Here is a 23,529-nt window from a genome sequence, read left to right as displayed (position 1 = left end):
TTTAACGTCACTATAGAGAGAACCAATTAGCTGCTTCTTACGGGAACTTTTAGTTCTATGACTAAAACGGAAGGGAGGAGGGTGGGGGAAAGAAGGTCAAGAGTCTTTTTGCACGTGGGGTGGGGTGGGGATTTACGTCCAAGCGCTCAGCGCCCTCTGCTTACCCTGCTAATATTCGCTCAAGCTGTGCCACTTGGCGATTTGCTTCCGGGGGCTCTCGCACACTTCCCGCCAGTGTTCCACGCCGCCCGCTGTCACGCTGTGCGCCCCCAGGATGAGCCGCCCGACCACCTCGTTTTTCGTGGTGCGGTCAAAGTCGATGACCAGAAACTCAATGCTGACGTCGGGGAGGAGATCCACGGGGATGTCGTAAATGAAGGACTCGTTGAAGATGGGATTCAAAGTGCACTTCTTGACGTGAGTCTTCTTTTTGGCAATGCGCTTCCTGCCGTAGTACACGTTCACCTTGACGTAGGGATCTGCGGGAGAGAAGAACAGGAGGAGGCGAATAATGCAGGCCAATAACGAGGCAGGGGGGGCCTTCCCGGGCCAATTCCCATAAACCCATCTTACATTGTTCCCATGTGCTCCCAAACGTCAGAATGCGAGACTCAACACAAGACATGCAGCAGCTGGAAGGGAGCACAGGGCCGAACACTGTGCCCCATGGCCGTCGTCAAGGGTAGGCATGAGGGCCCACATCCCAGCAGGGGCCTGTTGCATATCGGACCCCATCCACATCTTCACCCACACTCGTTTCATTTCCCTTGTCACAATGCAGAAGGTCATCCTGGAGGACCTCCAAGGAATCTTCCTCCTACTCTAGAATGCTGGGATTCCACCTTGCAGGAGGACTTCCCAGCAAAAACCTCAGCCCAGCTGGTTCATTCAGAGGCCCATCTAGCCAAACATAATAGTCCCCACAGATATGTCTCGAAAGCTCCTAAACTGGACAAAGTACATGATGGTTCTAACTAGGTATCATGGACAATAGCCATTGGTAGATCTCTTCTCCTCCATGAATCTGTCTAAGCAGCATTGGGAGCTGCCAACTAAAGCAACCTGCACCAAGAACCTTCAAACAGAGTGCAAGGAAATCAAGATCTGAGCTGGAGTAAATAGCTTCTACCTGAGAGACCGGTGATGTCCATCTTGGGCAGATGTCTCGCCTTGAGTACTACCACAGTCATCCTCTGGGCGACAGGCTGGTAAGACAAGGACACCTGCAGCTCCCCTCTGCTGATGCATTTCTGGAAAAAGGACAAGGACAAACATCCTCAGAATGACAGCCGCAAAGAGCCAGGGTGGCCAGTCTTGCCCCATCCCGCGATAGCTCCACTTCAGGTAGAAAGATGGTGGCTGCTAGAAGAGCAGAACCGGCAGGCTAGGGAGAGATTGCTACTGAGGATTCAGGACAGGCTTATGAAGGGGAAGGACAGGCCACCTCAGACGGAAGGCCTCCCTAGCCCAGCATTCTGTTCCACAAGGGCCAACCAGAGGCCCCCATGGGAAGCCCATAAGCAGGAAAGGAACATCAAAAGCTGCCTTAAATCGAGTCAGACCATGGGTCCATCTAACCCAATATTGCCTACATTGACTGGCAGCAGCAGCGGCTCTCTGGGGTTTTGGGGGTGGGTTCTGTCCTAACTCTGCCTGGAGATGCCAGGGATCGACACTGGGGCCTTCTGCAAGCGAAGCGGGGGCGCTGCCATTGAGCCACGGCCCTTAGAAACAATGACTGAAAGCAGCAGAAGAGCACCCTCCTGTTCGTGCTCCCCGGAAACTGGTATAGTGCCTCTAATACTGGAGGTTTTATATAAGTGTCTGTGTAGGGAAAAACCCAATAACCCAAGTTCCCTGGATGGTGTACAATACATTAAACAGAAAATAAATAAGCAATGACTAAAAACAGCACATTATATATAGCCATCAGGACAAGTAGCCATTTATAGTCGTCTTCTCTACGAATTTGTCTAATCCCTCTTTAAAGCCATCCCATTTGGTGGCCATCATGACACCGCGCGGACGCAACTATCCGTAGTCTTAACCATGTGAAGAAGCTCTTCCTTGTGTCTGTCCTGAACCTCCTGCCCTTTAGCTTCATGGGATGAGGCCTTTGGGTCCTAGTGTTATGAATGTGAGAGGAAAAACAACTCCTTATCCACTTCCCTGAACTGTGCACAATTTGTGCACTACCATCATGTATACACTACCTTACTTTTCCCATCGTCATTAGCCATCAAGATGCATGGCACTGAAGAGGGCCTTGCCCATGCAATCTTACCAGTGGGCTATTCCTGGCACAGCATACACTGTAAGTCGAGGATATCTTACGTCAAAACCCTCGTCTGGACATCCGTCTCCAGTGCATAGTTTTTATAGACTTGATAGGCTTAACTATGAAGCTTGAGTGGCAAGCTGCCCAGGCCCCAACTGATAATAAACAAAAATTAGGGAAGATTGCTAGTGGCAGAAGACGTTACTGCAGACTTCAACCACATGGGCGCATTTAAATTAATTAAAATTAATTAATGCATTTAAGAATCAAAATCACTCCAAGGTGCATTACCCCTAGGCTCTTCTTAGTATGCATGCCATGTTTCGGGTGTCTAGTTTTCACAGTCTTGGAGTTGTGGAGCTGACAGGCACATACCTCTTTTTTATTTTTATAGATTTACATTTGTTATTATTTTTCTCTGTATTTGTTAATCGACATCACCAGAAAACTCGACGATCGGTGAGAACCGGGAGGCCTTGTGTTTTATTGTTTACATTTTCTGTGCTTTCACTGTGTCCTTAAATGCTTCTTGGCGGTAGCTGACTTGTCCATAGCTTTTGAAGGAGGAGGGGGGGTGGAAAAAGTGGGGGAAGGCTGGAAAGACCTGCCTTTGTTGAAAGGGAGTTAATATGGTGGAAATAAACCGGAGCCTTTGCCAAGTGTTACAAAGCCACAGTTAAGCCCGTGAATAGCTATGGCTGGGTTGCCATGACCATCGTGTCCTAGATTCAGGGCTTTGGGATTGCCCTGGCCTGGGGGGACCATTGTCCAGAGCAGTGCCTGCCCTAGCTGCTTCCCAGAATCGCAAGTGGAAGGGGGGTCTAGTCTAGGGGTAAACTCAAGCGGAAACTCACCCCGTGGATACCTAGGACTTACGACTGCCGGGATTCAGGGTTTTCCCTGACTTTCCAGCCTCCTTCATGGCGCTTCCAAGGGTATGGCTGAAATGTTACAGTGAGGGTCTGGGGAAAACGATTCCTGCGAGGCGTGAGTGTTGCTATTCCACCGCACCCTTCAACTGGGAGGAACAGAACAGGAGCGGAAAGAACCTCTTTCAGCCCAAGGACTAAATTCCATTTCGGAGAAATGTTTGTTGGGGGGGCCCACATTCCAATGGTGGGCGGGGCCAAAAGTATAAAAAGGGGCAGAGCCAAAAGTATAAAAAACAGCCATTTATTTTAGCTGAAAGCTCCATGGCAGAGCTGCCGCTTTGCATACAGAAGGTCCCAAATTCGATCGCTGGCATCTCCAGGTAGGGCTAGGAAAGAATCCGACCTGCAACCCTGGACATCCACTGCTGCCAGTCAGTGTCAACAATACTGGGCTAATATGGATCAGTGGTCTGACTCCGTATAAGGCAGCTTCCGATGTTCGTATTAGTTAAACCCCATTAGAGCCTGGAAGAACGGCTGCCCAGAAGGGACATTAAATGGCACAAGCTTGACGGCGAGACACAGCAGTGCGTTTACGAGCCCAAAGCTGACTTGGTTTAAAAATAAAATAAAATAAAATAAAATAGCATGGAGCAGTGTGTCATCCCATTGAAACTGGACTTATTTTTATTTTAACAATTTCTACCCTGCCTAATCAAAGACATTTCTAGACTTCTTCAAGTTTTCATTTAAGAGTTGACGAAGAGGTTCCCTTCTGCTTCCTGACAATAGCAGAGAGGCACAATCCTGGGCATGTTTAGATGGGTGTTGCGGCAGGGAGCCCTACAACTCCCAGCAAGGCAGGCTGGGGGATGCTGGGAATTGTAGGACTTCTTTCTCCATTTAAGCATGCATAGTATTGTGTCTTTAGCCACTTAGCTACACTAGCCTTACAGCACGACTGTATTTACTCAGAAGTAAGCCTTACTATGTCCAGGGAGGCTTGCTCCCAGGGAAGTTTGCATTCAATTGCAACTTCAGTGTTGAAGCCTGAAGATTTCTTGAATCTACTTTGAGTGGGCTCCAATCCTATCCTATACCTGGGAGTATGTCTTGTTGAACTCAACGGGACTTCCTTCTAAGTAGTCACCTTTTTTTTTGGCAATCAATAAGCATGCATAGGATTGCACTGTTAAAATATTTATGTTTATTCCTACTCTCTCTGGGAGCAACATGCAAACATCTGCACATGCTTAGCTCACACTGGATTCCATGTGACAATTTGCTCCCAAAAGAGCATTGAGTCCCACGTCTGACTGTTCCACTGGCAGAGACGATCGTTATATTCCACTCCAGAGGTAGCCCACAAAGCTGTTTCCACCGCAAAGCCCTTAGGAGCTCCCTCAAAAATGTTTTCAAGCTTTTACGAATGAGACATCCCACACTTCAACATTACAACATTACATCGTTCTGATTTCGTATGTCACATACCAACTTTTATTTACCAGGCTGAGCGCTCCCTACCTCTGGCCTACTGTAAGGAGATGAATGGTACATGGTTCCAAAGTTCAGTGGAGCTCACATGTAATTGCGTACATCAAGAGGGACTCATAAGAACATAAGAAGAGCGCTGCTGGATCAGACCGAGGGTCTGTTCACACTGTGGCCCACCAGCTGTCGACCAGAGACCAACAAAGAAGGACATGGTGCAACAGCACCCTCCCACCCATGTTCCCCAGCAACTGCTACACATAGGGTTACTGCCTCGGATACTGGAGGTAGCACGTAACCATCAGGACTCCCAAGGACCTCTGCTTTAGCCTCCAACCATGATTCCATTTGCTAAGTTACGGGCTTAACAGCCACACTCGCCCTATTAGAAGGATTGCACAGTGCAACATTTTTACGTCGTGTTTATCTGCCGTAGTAGTTCATCGTCAAGTCAAAGCTCTGTGCTCTCCGAAGCGCCTTCATAATGCTGATCCGGCTGCTTTCTACCGATTGCGTCTAAGGCTGCTGAGTCTGCTGACCCCAATCCTGGGTCTGATTTCTGTCCTCGCATGCTCTGCGCTCTGTGCATTATTGCTCATGGTCCCATTTCCACCACCCAGGACAGCATTTGCCCTAGCATTCCCCACAACTGGAGGGCATCACCCTACCCCTCTTGGAGGGGAGGTGTGGGGAGGGGGATGTTCTCTAGTTGTGTTGGACTACAGCCCCCATTACCCATGGACTGTGCAGTTGGGGGCGATAAGCATTGTAGTCGTCTGGAATGCGCCCAGTCCGTGAAGTCTGGTCTGGATTCCATGCAATTCCAAGTTACAAAACAGATGCTGCTGCTACACACACCCACACACCGCCCGCTCTCCTCTTTGTAGGAGAAAAAGGGTGAATGTACCTAGAAATGCTTCCAGACCCGGGATCCATCCTCTTATGTACAACTTGGGAGGAATGCGAGGAATTTGAGTTACCCGAAAAAGAACCGCGCTGGCTGGGGAATGCTGTGAGTTGTAGGACTTTTTTCTGCTGAATCACGCATAGGGGGTCTACTTTGTTGTTGTTGTTTTAACTACGCTTAGAAGAGAAGAAATCTGAACCCAGCAATTGAATCCCAGAACTGAATGGAGCTCATAATCCTTCCACATGGGGGAATCCATTTCCTGGGTACCCCAAGCATCGTTCATTTTCAGCAATCTAATCTGGTTGCCGTTATTGTTAAACAATTTGGAGTCAGAAATCCTCGCCTATCTTCTTCCAGTCATCTGGGGGTTTCCCAGGAGATCCGGAGCTACCTTCTGCCCACCCCTAATATAGGGAAGAGGTCTTGTGGGACAGGGTCGAGCCGTCGTGGCGCCACCACTGAATGAAAACCACACACCCTTAAGAGAAGGAAGGCCTCTCGTGAATATCTTAATAACACACTGTGTTAATTAGGAAGAAGGGAGGGGGAAGGCCATTGCAAGAGGATGAGTATCAGGGATTCTGGTAGCTTTACTACCTGCACCAGTGGGGCAGTGTGGAATTGCACCCTCCCCGGTCATGTCCATACTGCCTCTGATCTCGGAGGTAGTATATAGCCGCAGTGACTTTAGCCTTGCCTGATCCCATTTCAATGTTGGTGGCCATCACTAAGAATGTAAGAACGTAAGAGGAGCCCTGCTGGATCAGACCAAGGGTCCATCTTTTCCCACAGTGGCCAATCAGCTGCCCACGGGAAACCCACAAGCAGGACGTGAGTGCAACAGCACCCTCCCACCCATGTTCCCCAGCAATTGGTGCACCTAGGCAGATTGCCTGTGATACTTTGTAATGTTTACCATTTTTAACTGTCGTAAACAGCCCAGAGAGCTTCGGCTGTGGAGCGGTATATAAATACTGGAGGTAGCATATAGGCATCAGGACTGGTAGCCCAATTCCTCCAGGAATTTGTCCAATCCCCTTTCAAAGCCATCCAAATTGATGGCCATCGCTACGTCATAGTTTGGCTACGTGCTGTGTGAAGAAATCTTTCCTTTTATCTGCCCAAAATCTCCCACCATTGAGCTTGATTAGATGACCGAGTTCTGGTGTTATATGAGAGAGTGGAAAATAATCATACTGAATTTGCATACATACGTGCAAATTAGCACATGCATTTTTAATGCCGATCTCAGCCCTCTTTTGCACTACCGTTTCGGTGATGCATTTCCTCTTGCCCTTTAACTCTTACCCAACTGTGTCCAAACCACTTCCTGACCCCATCTAGGTACGGAAAGATAACAAAGTTTCTTCCCCTTAATGAAACATCTGGACACCAATGTTCCTACCTGTATGTTCCTTTTGATTATCTCCCTGGTTAAATGGACCTTTCCGGTGCTGGGATCCACCCCAGCGAGTGGCACCATCACCTCTCCGATGACGTCGTCTCGGGAAAAGCGGTCGAAGCTCAGCACCAGGAAATGAAGCACCAAGTCCTGGAGCTGGCTGTAGGGGATCCCGTAAAAGGTGAAGGTCTCGTCGAAGACGGGGTCCAAGGTCTTGCGAAGGACGCGCGTCTTCACTCGGTGCCTCTTGTCTGGCAGGATTGTCATCTTGATGTAGGGGTCAGAGCCCTGATTGTGCTCATCCATGACCGGCAGCCCGTGGGCTTCTTGGATGGTCACAACCAAGGCCTTCTTTGGGAAGTTGTAGTCCACGGAGAAGGTCAGCGTCCCTAGCATGACCTCCTCTTCTGGGGATGACTGAGAGGACGTTTTGCTGCCTGCTGGAGTCAAGCTTTGATCCGGACTGAGTTCTTCTCCGTAATCCACTTTGATTGGAAGCTGGTTGATGCAAGGGACCGGGCTTAACCCATTGGACGTTTTGTCAGACCCCATTAACCCGGCTTCCACCGCATCCACCAGCAGGTTGCCGCTTCCGTCCTTCGTGGCGGTGCCCGTCTTGTCTCGCCGGATCCGTATTATTTTCTTCTTGTTGCTCAGTGTCTCCGGATAGATGCTGATGCCTTTCAGCATGTGTATGAACTTGTAAGGAGGGGTCTTGTGCTTCTTCTCGGCTTGTTGGTGGCAGCACGTCCACACAAACACGGTGACGGAGACAGACACCACCAAAACAGTGGCGCCGATGAGGCCTGCCACGATCGGGGAGACATCTGTGAAGGGGAAGAGGGAGGAGGTGAATCAGAAAAGGGGCCAGTCATTTGCTACCTGGTGCCTAAGAGAAACTGGAGTGCATCCACCCTGCTGGTTCATAGGCAGCCCCCCTCCGCCCGCTTTTCAGAGAAGGGCTGCAGCGCAGTGGTCAAGCGCATGATTTGCAGGTAGAAAATCCCCTTGTTTTCTGACTGTTAGAGCAGTACGACAGTGGAACCCGTCACCTTGGGAGGTGGTGGGCTCTCCCACACTAGAGGCCTTCAAGAGGCAGCTGGACAACCCTCTGTCAGGGATGCTTTAGGGTGGATTCCTGCGTTGAGCAGGGGGTTGGACTCGATGGCCTTGTAGGCCCCTTCCAACTCTGCTATTCTATGATTCTATGTTCTGACTTGGTATAAAGCACCTTCCTATATTCCCATTAGGAAAAGCCATAACTCACTGGCATTTCTGGTTAGGGTTGGGAAAAGGCCTGTCTCCAAAACTCTGCAGAGGTGCTGCCAGTCAGTGTGGACAGGACTGAGCAAGAAGGGCTACTGGTCTGACTCAGTAGAAAACAACTTCCCATTTCAAATCAGTCCTTCATTGAGAACCATGAGGACTGGGGCCCTTTAGTTAAAACCACAGGGACTGGCCTCTTATTTGATCTTTAGGGGAAGAACCATAGTTCAGCAGCAGAGCACATGGGAATGTTATACAGTATATATTTTCTCTTCTGTTTTCATCAATAACTGCTTGCCTAAGTTACGAGCCAGGCTGTTTGCATTTACACATGAAGCATAAAACCTGGCATAGAGTATTTATTTATTTATTTATTACATTTTTATACCGCCCAATAGCCAAAGCTCTCTATTTGACTCTCCCCGAAGGCCTGAGCATTTCATTTCAAAAATATTCCAGGTTTCTAGCCCTCATGGACTTGGAGGACATTTTTTAAAAAAACGAATCGCCATTGTTTGCTGCAAGTTGTGGCACCAAACGGCGTTTCTGCCGCTATCCGTCCTTTTGATCCCCTCATTCCCTTTCACTTTCTGTGCTCCTGGTCCATTCCAGGTCTCTTTCACTTTCTGGGTTCCTGGCCCATGGCTCCTGTAGCTCTTTGCTATCAGCCAAGTCTTTGCATATATATCCTGAATGCCATGATAACTCAGACCTTGAAATCAGCAAGTTAATATATCAGGCAGTAATTTGCATATAGCACCATAGCTCAGTGGTTAGAGCACAGGTTTTGTAGGCAGAAGGCCCCCGGTTTGAATCCTATGATCACCCTGCCTGAAAACCCCAGAGGACTGCTGCTAGTCCAAGTGGACAATACTGGGCAAGAGAGACCTAAGCCAGCTTCCCTTTTCCCTATAGCATCATGTGTGCAAAATCTATAATTTATCTAATGTATTTTTAGTTGCTTTTTCACAAAGCGACAACAAAGCCCTGAGCAGCATTAACAAACATACTGGCTGGGTATTGGGAGCAAGGAAGCATGCTGGTACGCGCTACTCGACTGCTTTCACTTGGCTCCGTCTGCCAGTGGGAGAGGCTAAACAAACTGGGAAGCCTCCATCCATGATTTGTTTAGCGTTACGTCCAAACTGGAATCTCTGGCTGGTTGCTCTCCTAACAAGCTAGCATCATAAGCCAGGGTTTGTTCTTGGCTTATGATTCTGGCTTGTTTGGAGAGCAACCAGTCAGGGATCCTGGTTCAGGCGTAATACTGTACACCCCACAGATGGAGGTTTTCCAGCTTGCTTAGCCACTTCCGCTGGAGCATCATCCACCAGCAAACTTGTTCATTCCCCATAATTTCCTCTGAATAATTATGTCTGGATCCTTATGTCTGAACTGGTCCACAGTGTCCATTGAGATGCCGTTCAAAAATACGAAGCTAATTACAACCTCAGTTAAAGTCAGCATTGAAAACGAAGGTCTTCAGAGCTTGCCTGAAGGCGCAAAGTATAAGTCAATGGGACCAGAGTTTTATTTCTTTTTATTTTCTCCCTCTTCCCTCCCCATCCACTTTTCCTTGTGTGTCATTTCTTTTTTTTAGAATGTAAGCCTGAGGGTAGGGACTGTCTTCTTTATTGATACATTGTAAGCCGTTCCGAGAGCCTTTTGGCTGAGGTGCGGGATAAAAATACTATAAATAAATAAAGAGTTCCACAGTTTGGGGGGCCACCACTGAGAGGGCCCTATCCATTGTGCCCACCAAGCGAATCAATCTTCATGTTAGGCACTTGAGAAGGACCCCTGAGGCAGATTTTAACATACGGGCAGGATTGTGTGGGTGAAGGCGATGCTTCAAATAACACAATCTGTTTAGGGCTTTAAAGATTGACACTAGAGCTTTTAACTGGGCCCAGATGTTTATTGGCAGCCAGTCCTCACTAACACAGTCATACACTGTGGCTTTGGAGAGTGTGTATTGTGTAGCTCTCTCTGCCTCTAGGACGTTTTCTACAGAAGGTAACCATGGAATGTAATGCCCAAGTCATAAAACACAAAGAGATGACCTCAGCTGTGCTGATGACATCACCCCGATCGACTCAGTTGCCTCTTGTTTGATAGAATAAAAAGACCCAATTCTTTCTACTGAGGTTGCTGGATAAGTACAGGAGGAGACCACGTGTGGTACTTGGTTGCAGTGGAGAAAATGTACCTGATTGTGGGGTGATCTCTCTGTCAGGAGTGGGCAGGGGACAGGCAGGGGGGTCACTGTCCCATTTGGTAGGGGCTAGGCGACCCTTTTCTGTTGTGGGCACTTTTGAGAAACTGTCCTGGGTGCCACCACATGGGAGGCATGGTAAAGGACAAGTAACTTGCCCAAATGACTGAATACAAAGCAAAGGTGAGGTCTGTGCCCCAACACATTAAACAACTCATTTGAAACCACAGTTTAGATCTCCGACAGAAATCTATCTTACAGTAATACCAGTTGCTGGTAAGAAAATGTGTTAAATTAAAAAAAACGAGTTCCAAAAATAGAGTCACGGGGGACGGACACACGTTACCTACTCCTGTCCTGGGCTAACAGCATGCAGGAAGCAAAAAGGACAGCCCTGCACAATTTATGACCCATCAGCCCCAAATCAGCATGTATGGTGGCCCCATCGGAGGTTTAATAAACCTTTTTCTGCCTGTCTTGGACCTCAAAACTGGGTGTGTGTGTGTGTGTGTGTGAGTGACAAGCGCCTGGTAGGAGGGCTGCAATTGTATAGCTGGTGGGTGGGCTGTTGTGGTTTCAGTGGGCTCATCACCACTTGCAAAGCCCTGAAAGACCACAGTATGGAGAGCGCCAGTTCAGAGCTAGTGGTCCACGGGACGGCTGCCATTCCCTACGGCGCAGAGCAAAGCCTTCTCCAATCGGAATGGGACTCCACAGCAGGCTGGTGGGAAAAGGTAGAGCCCTCTTTTCCTGCTTCAGTGCCTTCACCCTTTCTCCCTTGCTGAACCCTTATGCCTAGAACTGCCTTCCAAAATACCTACATGGTGCTACCCACTACTCCCCTCTCTCTCGGATTAGTGCCTTAGCACTCATGGCAAACCAAAAACAAACCCAGAGTACTAGCAAGCCCATTTGCTCTCATTTATCCCATGATGCTTTGGCCTCTCCTATTCCTCTCCCATCCTTTGTTGCTTGCAACCTTTTCCTGTGCCTCCGTGGGACAAATGACATTTAATCTGAAGGCTCCTTGGGGCAGAGACCTGAATTTCTGAATGGCACCATGTGCATTGAGGGTGCTACATAAACTCTTGTTGGTATTACTATTACTAACAGTGGGAGCTCCCACCCACCCCAAAAGTGTTGTAGTGTTGAGCATTCCTGTTCAGGATACTCCATCACACCCTTTGACTCTTTTCCATTTTTGCCTCCCCAATAGCCAGCCAGCATTGTACAGCCACTGAGCATACTCAGCCCTGATTGGATTTTTTTTTATGGGCTCCCCCTCCCCACACTTCAGACTTTTTCTAATTTTTTTTTTATATATACTTTTGCAAATCTTAAGATTACCCCATGCCTGCGGATACCTTCCTCTCATGTGCAGATGGTGCCGTTTGGGCTAAATAAGCAATGGCTTGCAGAGTCTGAGCATCAGAAATGAATGGAATTATATATACAGTGGTGCTCACAAAAATCAGATCTACCAACATTCACATCAAAGAAACAATTTCCTTCCCACTGTCTTGATAGGTTCACTTACACTGGTTTTCCCAACCTGGTGTTCTCCAGAACTTTTGGACTGCATGGCCAGTGGCCAAGAATGCTGGGAGTTGTAGTCCAAATCATCTGGAGGGCTCCAGGTTGGGTGAAGGCTGACTTACACCCATGAACCAGCATTATCCTCCAATGCTTCATGGATGAAACAGGGCAACTTTTGTGCACCCGTCACTCAATGCTCCAAACATGGTCACTGCCTGACACTTTTCCGCCCCGCCATTACATAGTTTTGGATTCTCTTCTCCGCTGTAATGTAACAGTTTACTAAAAAACAAACAGACAGCAACACTCAAGAATGCTTTAATAGATCCACACACACAATGGACCTAGTTGTACTTCTTACAGAACAGCTGCAATTGAAACACATTTGGGCGCATGTATTCTCTGGACAGGCGATTATGGGAGAGGGGACTGGCATTCCGCCTCTCTGCCCTCACACTCGAATCAAAATGCACTTGCCCCCCCCAACTCTTTTAATGAGAGATGTAACTTCTACCCATCCAGCAGTTCCCCAAAAGGCAGTAAGTTAAAAGGGTCACACACCAGAAAATAGGGTTCTGTCCCTATTACCAACAAGAGTTTATGTAGCACCCTCAATGTACATGGTGCCATTCAGAAATTCAGGTCTCTGCCCCAAGGAGCCTACAGATTAAAGAGGAACAGTTGGGATGTACATTCTCTACTTTAGAAAAAAAAACTTATCAAAATCTGAGCACCCTTGGAACCTCTCTCGTTGGGGTGGATTTTGGGGGCTGAGTAATAGGTTGGCTCCATTAGCATTTGTTTATGCCTTCTCTATCTTTCAGTTTTAATTGGGATTTTAACAAGACCTTTATAAACAATGATCAAATATAATTTTCTGGGGTTTGCTTTGGTTTTTGGTTCTCCCACAATTTATCCTTCCCACCCACCCATTCATGTACGTTTTATATGTGGCACCCAAGCATATGACATTCTTTTTAAGGGAATAAGTTTCTAGCCATCATGGCTTTAGGGCAGAAGTCTGATATGTGGAGCATGAAGCAGCTACATTTGTGTGGGGCTGTAATACCAACATCTTGTATATAGTAATGGTTTTCTATGCATGGGCAGCTTTATCCTCCTTGGTGTGTGTGTGTGTGTGTTTATTTTTGCAAGGTGTATGAATTTAGTGGGGACAATAATAGAGGTGTTTGCCATTCCCGTAGCACTGGGCTGAAATTAAAGGGTTGGAAAACAAGAACAACATAGAAAAATAAGATGCAGAGAACTGAAGGGGGGCTTGGCTGTTCAGCTAAGTTTCAGTCCTGTGGAGCTGGGCACTCTAAAGTCATCGCCATTGTATTACAGCTCCCATAATAACCTTCCATATTTTTAAACGGGTTGAACAGCACCCTCAGTAGTTTTACACACAATCTAATTGAGGCCACGTACTGAGGTCTGTCTAAACCAGATTGCTTCTTTTTCAATCCACTTAGAGACCATCCCAGATAAACAAGGTGTGTGTGTGTGTGGGTGTCCCTCTTCTACGTATGCTTGTGCATGAGGTGGAGACTCTATTCCACATTAATGATTGCAAGTCTAGGAACCCGTTGGTGGCATTTACTCTGGACAAATTAAATCCAGACTAAAAATGGTGTTATTTTCATTTGTGCAACTTATCCGGGCAGAATAGGATGCTGTCACATTTGCATGCCTGTTTGGCTTTATGGCGACAGCACAACAACAGCATTGTGCCCCAGAGGACTATAAAAAAACTGCACTTTGGTGATAATAAATAAATAAAATTCAGAGGGATTTAATTAACGTAAGAACATTCCACGTCTGTCTAGAGATGCAAGGTTGATCCTCTTTCACAATTGCCGTTGTGTGGCAAGTGATTTATATTGCGTTCTATTTTTGTACAGCAGAATTAACACATGAAATAAACAGATTTTTAGCTGAATGGTACAGGTTTCAAGGGTGGGGGAGAAATCAATCAAAGGCTTACAAATACACATGGAAATCCTATGCATTTCAGTATATCTTGGGGGTGGGGTGGGGGAAATTAATAGCTTTATTGTTTTCCTTCAAGCTTTTATAGTCATTCCTCCTGCCAGAAACTTTGCTGCAACCTGGCAAAGAGGAACCACCTGGATGCCACGGTGATGGACGCAGTGGTCCATCATTCTATAGGTACAAATTGGAGTGGGTGGGAGACGGGTCAGAATACCCCAGTATAGCCCAGAAGCCCAGAGTTAAAACCCTACAGAATGTTCAGTGGAGGGTGGGGCAGCTTCCAGGGTTCAGAAGTTACTTTCTGTCTCTAGGTGAATACTCACGGGGAGCAACTATGTGGGGTGGGGGGAGGTCAGGTTACAGGGCATCATGCTAGTATATCTGTGCAATTCCTTTCTCTTTAGTTGTGGGAGGAGAAACATGTGGGTGATGAGCAAGGACTTCCCCACCTTACGGAGCTTGGGGTGTATGCATAGCCTCACTCCCCATGCTCCAGATCCAGCTGCCCCACATCCCCTGCAAAAAATGGGGGCAACAAACAAAGCCAGAATTCCCTCCCCCCCTCTAAGATAGAAAAGGGGCCGGGGCACCGCCTGGCCCGGAATAGACATCACGTCATCCCACCCTCCTCCGAGCCACCCGTCTGCACCTGCTCCCTCCTCCCCCAGACCCCCACCGCAGGGATGGGGAGAGGAGGAGGGGATCAGGCCGAAGGGCAATGCCTCGCCTCGCCTCGCCCCCCTCCCAGCCATCTCTGCCCCTGGCACCGGCCCAGAAAGATCTCAAGGCTGGGCACGCCCGTGCACAAGGTGGGGCGGGGGCGGGAGGTAGGACCGAAGAGGAGGGAGAACACAGAAGAGCATGATGAACACGGAGGGTCTTGGCAGGGGATCTGCAGAGGGAGGAAGCGTGGGCCAGGATGTGGGAGCTGGCATGTCCCCAGGGTGGGAGGATGGCTGATATTAAGATTTCGACTCTGCCCAAGGCCTGGTTGTTTATTTATTTCTTAAAATATTTTTTTTTCTGAAGGGAAATGGAAGACTGAGTGATACTGAGCATGGCTGGGAGTGTGTGTGTGTGTGTGTTTAGGGAGAGGATAATGCTGCCAAAGCCCAGAAAGATGGGGAGGTTGGTTGTTGTCAGGTGTTTTTTTTTCCGGTGCTTGCTTGCTGAATATGAACAGCAACAGGGGAACTGAAGAAGTGCGGGGAGGAAGGAGGCAATCTTTTAGACAGTGTTTTAGGCTGCAATCCTATCTCTGCTTACCTGGGAGTAAGCCCCCATGAATTAATTGGGATTAACTGATGAGCAGGTATGTATAAGATTTCACTTCCATATATTCATGGAGGTGTTCTCAAACTGCGTGTTTGTGGTGGTGGGGCTCCTTGACCCCCTCTCCTCTCTTGCAGCGATGAGCATGAGTCCAAATATCCTAATATAGCAGGGAGGAAGAGGAGTGGAGTGGTGTTGGTGATGGCCTGGTATCTTCGTGGCCTGCTACGCTGTGTGCGGCTGAGGGGCCTGTGTTGTTGTCTTTTAATGTGTGTATGTAGAGGCTGGCAATGCCGGGAGAGGGGAGGGCAGGTGGTGATGTGGTGATGCCAAGTCGCAAGGCCCGGCGGCAAGGGCTGTTTGTGGCAGTGTGGGGCTTCCACAGCTGCCCCTGGTCGTATCATGATGGGGGGATGCCAAGGGCAGGCCTGAGCGGGATTTGGGGAGGGGGGGAAGGCTCAAGATGCTGGCCATGGCGCCTAGGATAAGCCCAGTGTTTGCGTTGTGAGGCGGGCGAGAAGAAGATGTGTTGGGTGGAGTGGGGGGGGGGCAAGGCGGAGAAGAAAGGTGGCATTGCGCAGCAGCAGCAGCAGTAGCCTCCCCCGGGCCCACTCACCGAAGCTGGGGCGGACGCTGGCGATCTCTGCCATGGCGGCGGCCTGACGCGCGCAGGAGGCCCCTTCAGCAGATGCGGCGGCAGCGCTGCTTCTGCCGGCGCCGAGGATGCTCTGAGTCCCAACAGAGATGCAGGCGCAGGCGACTGGTCCTGATGCAGCGCTAGCTCCGCCCACTTCGAACGATCCCCGGGCAAGGACCCGCCTCCGCCTCCTGCGAGCGGGGAAGCCACGCCTCCCCTCCCTTCCGAACTCGCCCGACGGTGACTCGGCAGGGCGGCTCGGAGCGGGGAGGGGGGGTTCTCTGTCTGGAGGTAGCGCGGGTCGGTCATGGGCGGTGGGCAGGCAGGCACCGCTGCCCCCTCCCGGCCTCGACCTTTGCTGGAGGAGCCGGGCTGGGCGATGCCTGCAGCTGTTGGTGGTGGCTGGCTCATGGCACGAATTGCAGAGCCCTTTGCAAACCGGGCTTGCTAGACAATGCCTTTTCTCAGGATATAAATATTTATCGTAGACATTGGCAACATTTTCTAATCAGAGCTGATATTTAGAATGGCAATTCAATTGCAGCATGTATTAAATTGTATTTAAACCTCTGGCGTGCTACATACAATAATATCATTTTTTGCTGCAACAGGCTCCGAATATAGCACTGATTCTGGCCCACTTACATTGGCTGCCTGTTGGTTTTTGAGCCTGGTTCAAGGTGGTGTTTGAGCCTGATTCAAGGTGCTATAAAGCCTTACTCATCCCAGGATTGCAATACCTAATGGAGTGCCTCTCCCAGCATGGATCTACCTGTACACTACGCTTGTCAGCCTCTGAGGAAGGCTCAGAAGGTGGCAACGAGGGAGAGGGCTTTCTTGGTGGTGGCTCCTCAGTTATGGAATAAACCCCCTAGCGAAGCCTGCCTGGTGCCAACTTTGTTATCTTTTTGGTGCCAGGTTAAGACATTCCTCTATTCCCAGGCATTTGGCAGCATATATTAGGTTTTAAATCATGTCACGGGATATTGTTTGGATACTTCTTTGTATGTGCGTCTGCTCTGTTTGTATTTTTGTAGCTAAGCAGGTTTTATATTATGCACACTACTGCCTTTTTAAGGTTTTTAATCTTTGTAGTCTGCCCAGAGAGCTTTGTCTATTGGCCGGTATAGAAATGTAATACATGAAGGCAGACTAACAGGGCTCCCTGTCTGGAAATAAAGAATAAAAAATATTAACACATTCCTTCATATCCCTCCTAAAACACACTTTTCCGCATGGCTTTTTGGTGTATCCTCTTGCAGTATAATCTTAGGCATGTTCTCTCAGACTTAAACCCCATCAAGTGCAATGGGGTTTACTCGCAGGTAAACAGCTATAGGATTGCAATCTTGCAGCACAATCCTACATATGAACTCAGGAGTAAGTATCATTGTGTTAAGTAGTACATGCTACTTACTAAGTGTGCATCGAATTGCAGCCCTTACATCATGCACTGCTGTTACTCTGCCCGGCTAGCTGCCCTTGCTAAGCCTCAGAACAAGTTTACGTTTGATCATCTGGAGAACATGCTGAATTATTCCACCTTGCTGTTGAGATGTGTCCAGAATGGGTCAACATGTTCAGCATCCAAATTTCTGCCCCCTCTCCCCTCCCCATGTTCCTTAGGGAAGGCAACATAATTAATTAAAATATATTGTGAGTCATGTTTTCTCCTTAGACTTGGGGTGATGTTACTCTTGGTAAAGTACAAATGAGGCATAATAATTAAAATGTATTGCGAGTCATGCTCTTAATTTAGGCTTGGTATTATTTGGCACTTGGTCAGGGCCGGGGCCAGGGTCAAGGGAAGGCATGGTTGGGCCCACATCCCAGCAGGGGCACACTGACAAAAGCCCCCTGGAGTTGCCCCTCTTCACCACTGCAACCTGTTGGTTCACCTGCCTCTCGCCTGGGCTCAGACTGTAGCTGTGGTGAGGAGGAGGAGCAGGAGATGGCAGTGCTGACTTGCTCTCTGCCTGCCAAGCAAGCATTGGTGGCAATGATGAGGAAGGCAGGTGGTGACCATGGGGATGAGAAGGGAGACTCACTGAGGGTGTCGTGCTGAAGGGCCTTAAAAAACCTGGTCCCGGCACTGGTCAAGTCACTCAAATGCTATTTATCGAAACCTCCTTGGACTGTACCTAGAGTCAGACGGATCTGCAGAGGCGGGAGGTGTTTGGCCATTCTGAGTGGGAGTGTGATGCGAGCAAGGGGAGTTGGCTGGTAGAGCAGCTAAGAGCAGAATCAATTACTGGATTTCCTGCAATGCTTTGGAATCAGCACTCTTTGGACTTCTGCCTCATAACATTTGCTCAGCCTATACATTTGTAGGTAAGACAGTTTATGACAAAGATGCCAGGTTGGATCCAGACTTAGTCAGGCTCATGTAGACCCATTAAAAGCAGTTTCTTTGCAGTGCTTCTTCCTACAAAGGAGCCCTAGATTTCTGACCACTGGGAGGATGAGGGAGTCTATGTTTTCTCTTTGCAGTAAATCAATAGTAGGTCTGGAAAACTTGCTCCAGTTTGGAGCCTTATTCGCTACTAAATGTAGCTTATGCTTAGGATATCTGTAGACTTCCATGACTAAGGTTGCAATCCTATGCATGCTTAGACAGAAAAATGACCTACAACTTCCAGCACGCTCTTCCCAAAGTCTGCAGTTTCTAAAAGTGCATACAGTCTTCGCCACAAAGATCATAGAATAGCAGAATTGGAAGGGGCCTATAAGGCCATTGAGTCCAACCCCCTGCTCAATGCAGGAATCCACCCTAAAGCATCCCTGACAGATGCTTGTCCAGCTGCCTCTTGAAGGCCTCTAGTGTGGGAGAGCCCACAACCTCCCTAGGTAACTGGTTCCATTGTCATGCTGCTCTAATGGTCAGGAAGTTTTTCCTGCTGTTCAGCCGGAATCTGGCTTCCTGTAAGATGAGACGTATTGTATTTCTATTTAAGTTATAATAAGTATGCTTAAATTTGCACATATAATTTGACATATCCACATTTTATGCCAATCGGTAATCCTCTTTTTTGGTGATGCATGATGACCTAAATTGCAATACACAAGCAGAAGGACACTTCATAGTCTTGGAATATTTGCTGCTGTGGTTGTTTAATTTATTAATTTGGTGGTACTTTTAGGAGTTAGGATGGCACGTGTCTAGTCTTCTATTAAAATAATATTGTAATAAAATCATAAATAATAAAAACTTTAAACCTCTGATATATTTTTAAAATTTATCTTCTGATTGTTTTAATGCTGCCTTTTTATTGAGGTCAACAATTTTAATTATTATTACAGTTTTATTGCATCTGATAAGTTATGTTCTGTCCAAAATGGTCTCGGGCCAGTCTGAGTAAGAAGTTGATTCCAGATTTCCCAGAGTCTGATAATCGGCTTCTTCGTTGGCGAGTGGGAATATGTACCCAATAACAATGATATTACCCCTGGGTGACGTCACAAACCGCCGAATCAATAGAGTGTGACGTCACGGTGGGGCGTGGGATAAATTATTCTAGCCCCTCCCTGATACACCCTATGAAGTCACGTGCCTGTCCCTTCGCGCCTGAGAACTTCCAAGAGGCGCTCAGAAAAACAACACTAAAAAAAAATGGCGGCTCTCAGTTCTCCGCCAGCAACAAAGATGGCGGCGTTCGCTTCCGCTACGCCACGTTCCCGCTTCGTAGACGTCCCGTGTTTATACGGAATATAAACGCATCCGTCTACTTCTTCTGCTGTAAAACTGCGGTACAATTCCTGGATCTTTCCTTTGCTTCCCCTCCACCCGCTCCACGACGCCATTTCTTTCCCTCGCTGGAGCCAGGGGGAAATATGGCGTCGCGAAGCGGTTGCGTCGCGTACGGGCGCGCGCGCCCCTTCCGCCGGCTCCTCCCGGTTTAACGTCACTTCCGTTTCCGGTTTGAAAGAGAGCGGGGGCTCCGGATTGAAAAATGGCCAAGGAGAGCTGCTGTGGTGTGAGGGATGCGGTGGAGCGAGCGCGGTCAGTCGCCGAGCTGGGCCGGTCGGGAGAGGGGAGGCGGGACGGGACGGACAAGGCCGTGAGGGGCCCCTTGGTGCGGGGCGGCGCTGAGGGGGCGGTTGCTCGGCTTACAGCCCGTCTGGAGCCCTCAGTTTGTGTTGGACTACAATTCCCATCACCCCTAGCCGGCATGGCCAGTACCTGCGTGGCTTCCTCTAGGTGTGATGGACTGCAACCATCGTCATGCTCGCAGTCCCAACCTGGTTCCCCCCTGGGTGGGTTGGACTACAACTCCCATCAGCCACAGCCAGCAAAGCCGATGTCAGCCTGGTGCCCTCCGTGTGGGTTGGACAGCTAACCCCAGCCAACATTGGAGGGTGGCAAGTTTGGGAAGGCTACCAGATCTCAGTGGCCCTGTTTGGAAGACACCACAAACCATGGCTTTAAGCACAGTGGTTAAGCCAGAAAGCCGGGCTGTGTTCATAATGGCTTTAATTATGGTGAATAAAGCAAAAAGCCTTATTCACAATGGTTAAAACTGTGGTTTAAGGTGTCTTCTGAACACGGCCCAGCTTCCTGGCTCAACCACTGTGGTTAAAGCCATGGTTTAAGGTGTCTTCTGAACGGGCCCCTTATTTATTTATTTATTTATTTATTTATTACATTTCTATACCGCCCAATAGCCGGAGCCCCCTTATGTAGAATAAGCAACTTCATTGTCCATTTCATGCCCCCTAGAGAAGCTCATTCCATAATAAAATAATTGCCAGAGTTGGTTTTGAGCTCACCTGATACGTGTACTTCTTGACCTGAACCCATCTTCTTTTCTTCTTGTTTTTACTTCCATCTCTCTTGTGCAAACTACTGTGCATCAGTACATATTTAGGAAAGGGGTGATGCTGGCTGGGGATTGTGGGAGTCGTAGTTCAACACTGTAAAACACCAAGGTGGGGAAGGCTGAGAGACGCACATGCACAGACAGCTTACCAGGGAAGGTGTGGACAAACTGATCTGAAAGATAAACATGAAGGGAGTGAAATTGCAGGTGCTGGGCAAAGTTGTTACATCTTTATCTCACCCTTCTTCCAAGGAGTTCAGGACTGCGCGCATGGCATTCTCTCCCAACTGTTATGTTCATGACAAACCTGTGTGGTAGTTTAAGCTGGGGGAGACTGAGCTCACCCAGTGAGGTTTGTGACTGTGTGGTGAGTTGAACCTCCTTCTTTCTGGACTAAGCTCGAATACATTTAAGCACAATGGCTCTCCGTACATGCATCAGAAGCTCATATTGAAAGAGGGTTGTCAGCCTTCATAGTGCTATTGCTCCAACAGATTTAAGCACAGCTACTCTTCCAGAATTGATGGGGCCAGTGGAGTTCAGTGTTGGTGTTTTGTTGTATTTTCACATATCTGAACAAGGAAGTGGTAATACCACCCCAAAAACACACACAAAAAAAACTTTTCACACAAAATGGTCCATATATTTAAAAACAATGATATACTGCCCTTTAAAATATATGTCTAAGGGTGATTTACGATAAGAATAAACCCAACGAATAAGAACAAAATTCTCAATTAAAAAAAATATGTGATATGTTAGCAACATACAACATGACATTTGGCACAATTCTTTGCATGTTTAGAAAGAAAAATAGCCCTATCAGGCTTGGAGTTGTAGGGCTTTTTCTCTCTCTAAGTATGCATGGAATTATACCCTAAATGTACGTGTCAATCACTGACTCACATGCATCAAAGTAATCTTTGTTGCTGCTAAGCGTTTCTGTTTCCCTCCTGGTACGGCAGTAATAAGTTTTCATGTGTAAGGAGGAGAGCATCCGTTACTGTCTCAGCATCAGCTGCTATGCGCAACTGTGTTACTGTGGGGTTATTGTAAGGATTGTCCCAATACCCTAAGGGTGCAATCCTATGCATATTTAGACAGGAAAAGGTCCTACAACTCCCATCATTCCCCAGTCAGCATGGCGATGGCACAAGTGGGGAAGGCTAACCATGAACTCACTGGAGGCCTCAGATGAGTCATTCTCTCAGCCCCCTGACTGTTGTACACATTATTGAGGTGACAGATGTGAAGCACTCTGAAAGGAAGCTGCCTTATACTTTGTCAGACCATTCGGGCAGTAGCTCCATTTGCTATCAGGCAGGGGTCTTTCCCAGTCCCATGTGGAGATGCTGAGCCTGCGACCTTCTACGTGCAACGCAGGTGCTCTGACCATGAGCCTGTGGTCTCTCCAAACACACTAAAGAGCTGAGGCCAGTATCGTGGCAAAGTAAGGACTGGAGCCTGGTAGAGCACTGGGCAGGTCCTCAGGAAGGCAAAGGTAAATAGCAAGCCAGGGTCTTGAACGGGAACATAGGTAGCTGCCTTGTACTGAGCCAGACCATTGGTCCATCCAGCCCAGTATGGTCGACACTGATTGGCAACAAGAGCTGTCCAGGGTTTCAGGCAGGATTCTTTCCTCGCCCTACCTGGAGAAGCCGGGGTTCGAATCTGGGATATGTTGCTTGCCAAGCTTGTGCTTTGTCACACGGAGCTATGGCCCCTCCTTGACACTGGGAAAAGCAGCCCAGTCAAGGGGACAAACGTTAGAGAGAATTCGAGCCAGGGGCTGGAGCATTGTAGCCACATCGTCCATTCACAGCCTTAGAAAGGACCATGGTCAACAGCCGACTAATCTTTTCACAAGTAGTGGGTGCTGGGACCATGTGGTAGTGAGTGGGTATTTCCTCAGGAAGCCAAATGTACAGTTCCTCCGTCAACGCCCTCTACCCACAGTAACCTGGACGCGTTCATATCCTGGCCAGGAAGAACCAGTGGGTTGCTTGGGTGGAGCAAAGGTAGGCCGTAGAAGAGGAAGAACATCAGAAGAGCCCTGCTGGGTCAGACCAAGGGAACTTCCAGTCCAGCACTCTGCCCACACAGCGGCCCACCAGCTGTCGACCAGGAATCCACAGGCAGGACATGGGTGCAATTGCACCCTCCCGCCCATGTTCCCCTGCTTCTGGTGCACATAGGCTTACTACATGCAGCAGTAATGAAGAAGGCTAGGGAAGATGAGTTAAGGGCAAAGTGGCGGGAAGGATCATTAAAGTCCTGAGCTGGTGGAGAGGGTTTCTTTTTATTGTCACACACTGAAACATTTCACAGTGCTGACCCCCGAATCCCTTGCTTCTACTCAGAAATAAGCCCCGTTGAGTTCGTTGGCAGTTACTCGCATGTAACTAGAGATAGGATTGCAGGAAAAGTTAGGAGGAAATAAACAACTCCCAAGTGGCATGATCCCAGGTCATTTAGTGGTTTTAGGGTCAATATGATCACTTTGGACTGTACCTAGAAGCTCTGTTTGGGGCGGGGAAATGTTTTTGGCAGAAAGTTAATAACTTAAACAAGAACAAGAAAAGAGTAAATACAAACTGAAGCCTAACAGCTCAGTAATCAGACTCAGACTCAGTAATCACTGTGTGGAATTAAACAACTAGACCATAGAAGATGAAGACTTGACAATAGCTCAGAGAATGGAAAAGGAAAATATTGTATGTGTTTTTGAAAGAACATAATATTGCTGTATTTTGTGGTTTTAATTGCAAACTGCCCAAAGAGCTATTGGGCAATATAAAAATGTAATAAATAAATAAATAAATAAATAAATACTATCTA

At 48.1% G+C, this 23,529-nt stretch overlaps 2 protein-coding genes across 3 annotated transcripts in view; one reads left to right on the top strand and one right to left on the bottom strand.

The window, feature by feature from the left end:
* Positions 1–120: 120 nt before the first annotated feature.
* SYT11 (synaptotagmin 11) lies at positions 121–16,000 on the bottom strand. 2 transcript variants are annotated; one of them, XM_063145771.1, is made up of 4 exons: positions 15,854–16,000; positions 6,957–7,780; positions 1,127–1,250; positions 121–479 (listed from the first exon to the last, which is right to left on the bottom strand). In XM_063145771.1, exons 1-4 carry the CDS (start codon positions 15,885–15,887, stop codon positions 169–171), a joined length of 1,293 nt encoding a protein of 430 aa, XP_063001841.1. In that variant the 5' UTR covers positions 15,888–16,000; the 3' UTR covers positions 121–168. The 2 variants fall into 2 exon arrangements, with proteins under 2 accessions (XP_063001841.1, XP_063001842.1); XM_063145772.1 differs by having other exon boundaries at positions 1,130–1,250.
* Positions 16,001–19,811: 3,811 nt separating this feature from the next.
* The window catches only part of GON4L (gon-4 like), a 37,023-nt gene continuing 33,305 nt past the window's right edge, over positions 19,812–23,529 (top strand). Inside the window, exon 1 of the mRNA XM_063146265.1 lies at positions 19,812–19,874. The gene's annotated coding sequence lies outside the window, so the exon portion shown is untranslated. The remainder of the gene's footprint in view (positions 19,875–23,529) is intronic.

This window comes from Elgaria multicarinata, chromosome 21 (assembly GCF_023053635.1).
Source record: "Elgaria multicarinata webbii isolate HBS135686 ecotype San Diego chromosome 21, rElgMul1.1.pri, whole genome shotgun sequence".
In the NCBI taxonomy this organism is placed as follows: Eukaryota; Metazoa; Chordata; class Lepidosauria; order Squamata; family Anguidae; genus Elgaria; species Elgaria multicarinata.
This window is presented reverse-complemented; position numbering and strand designations above follow the sequence as displayed.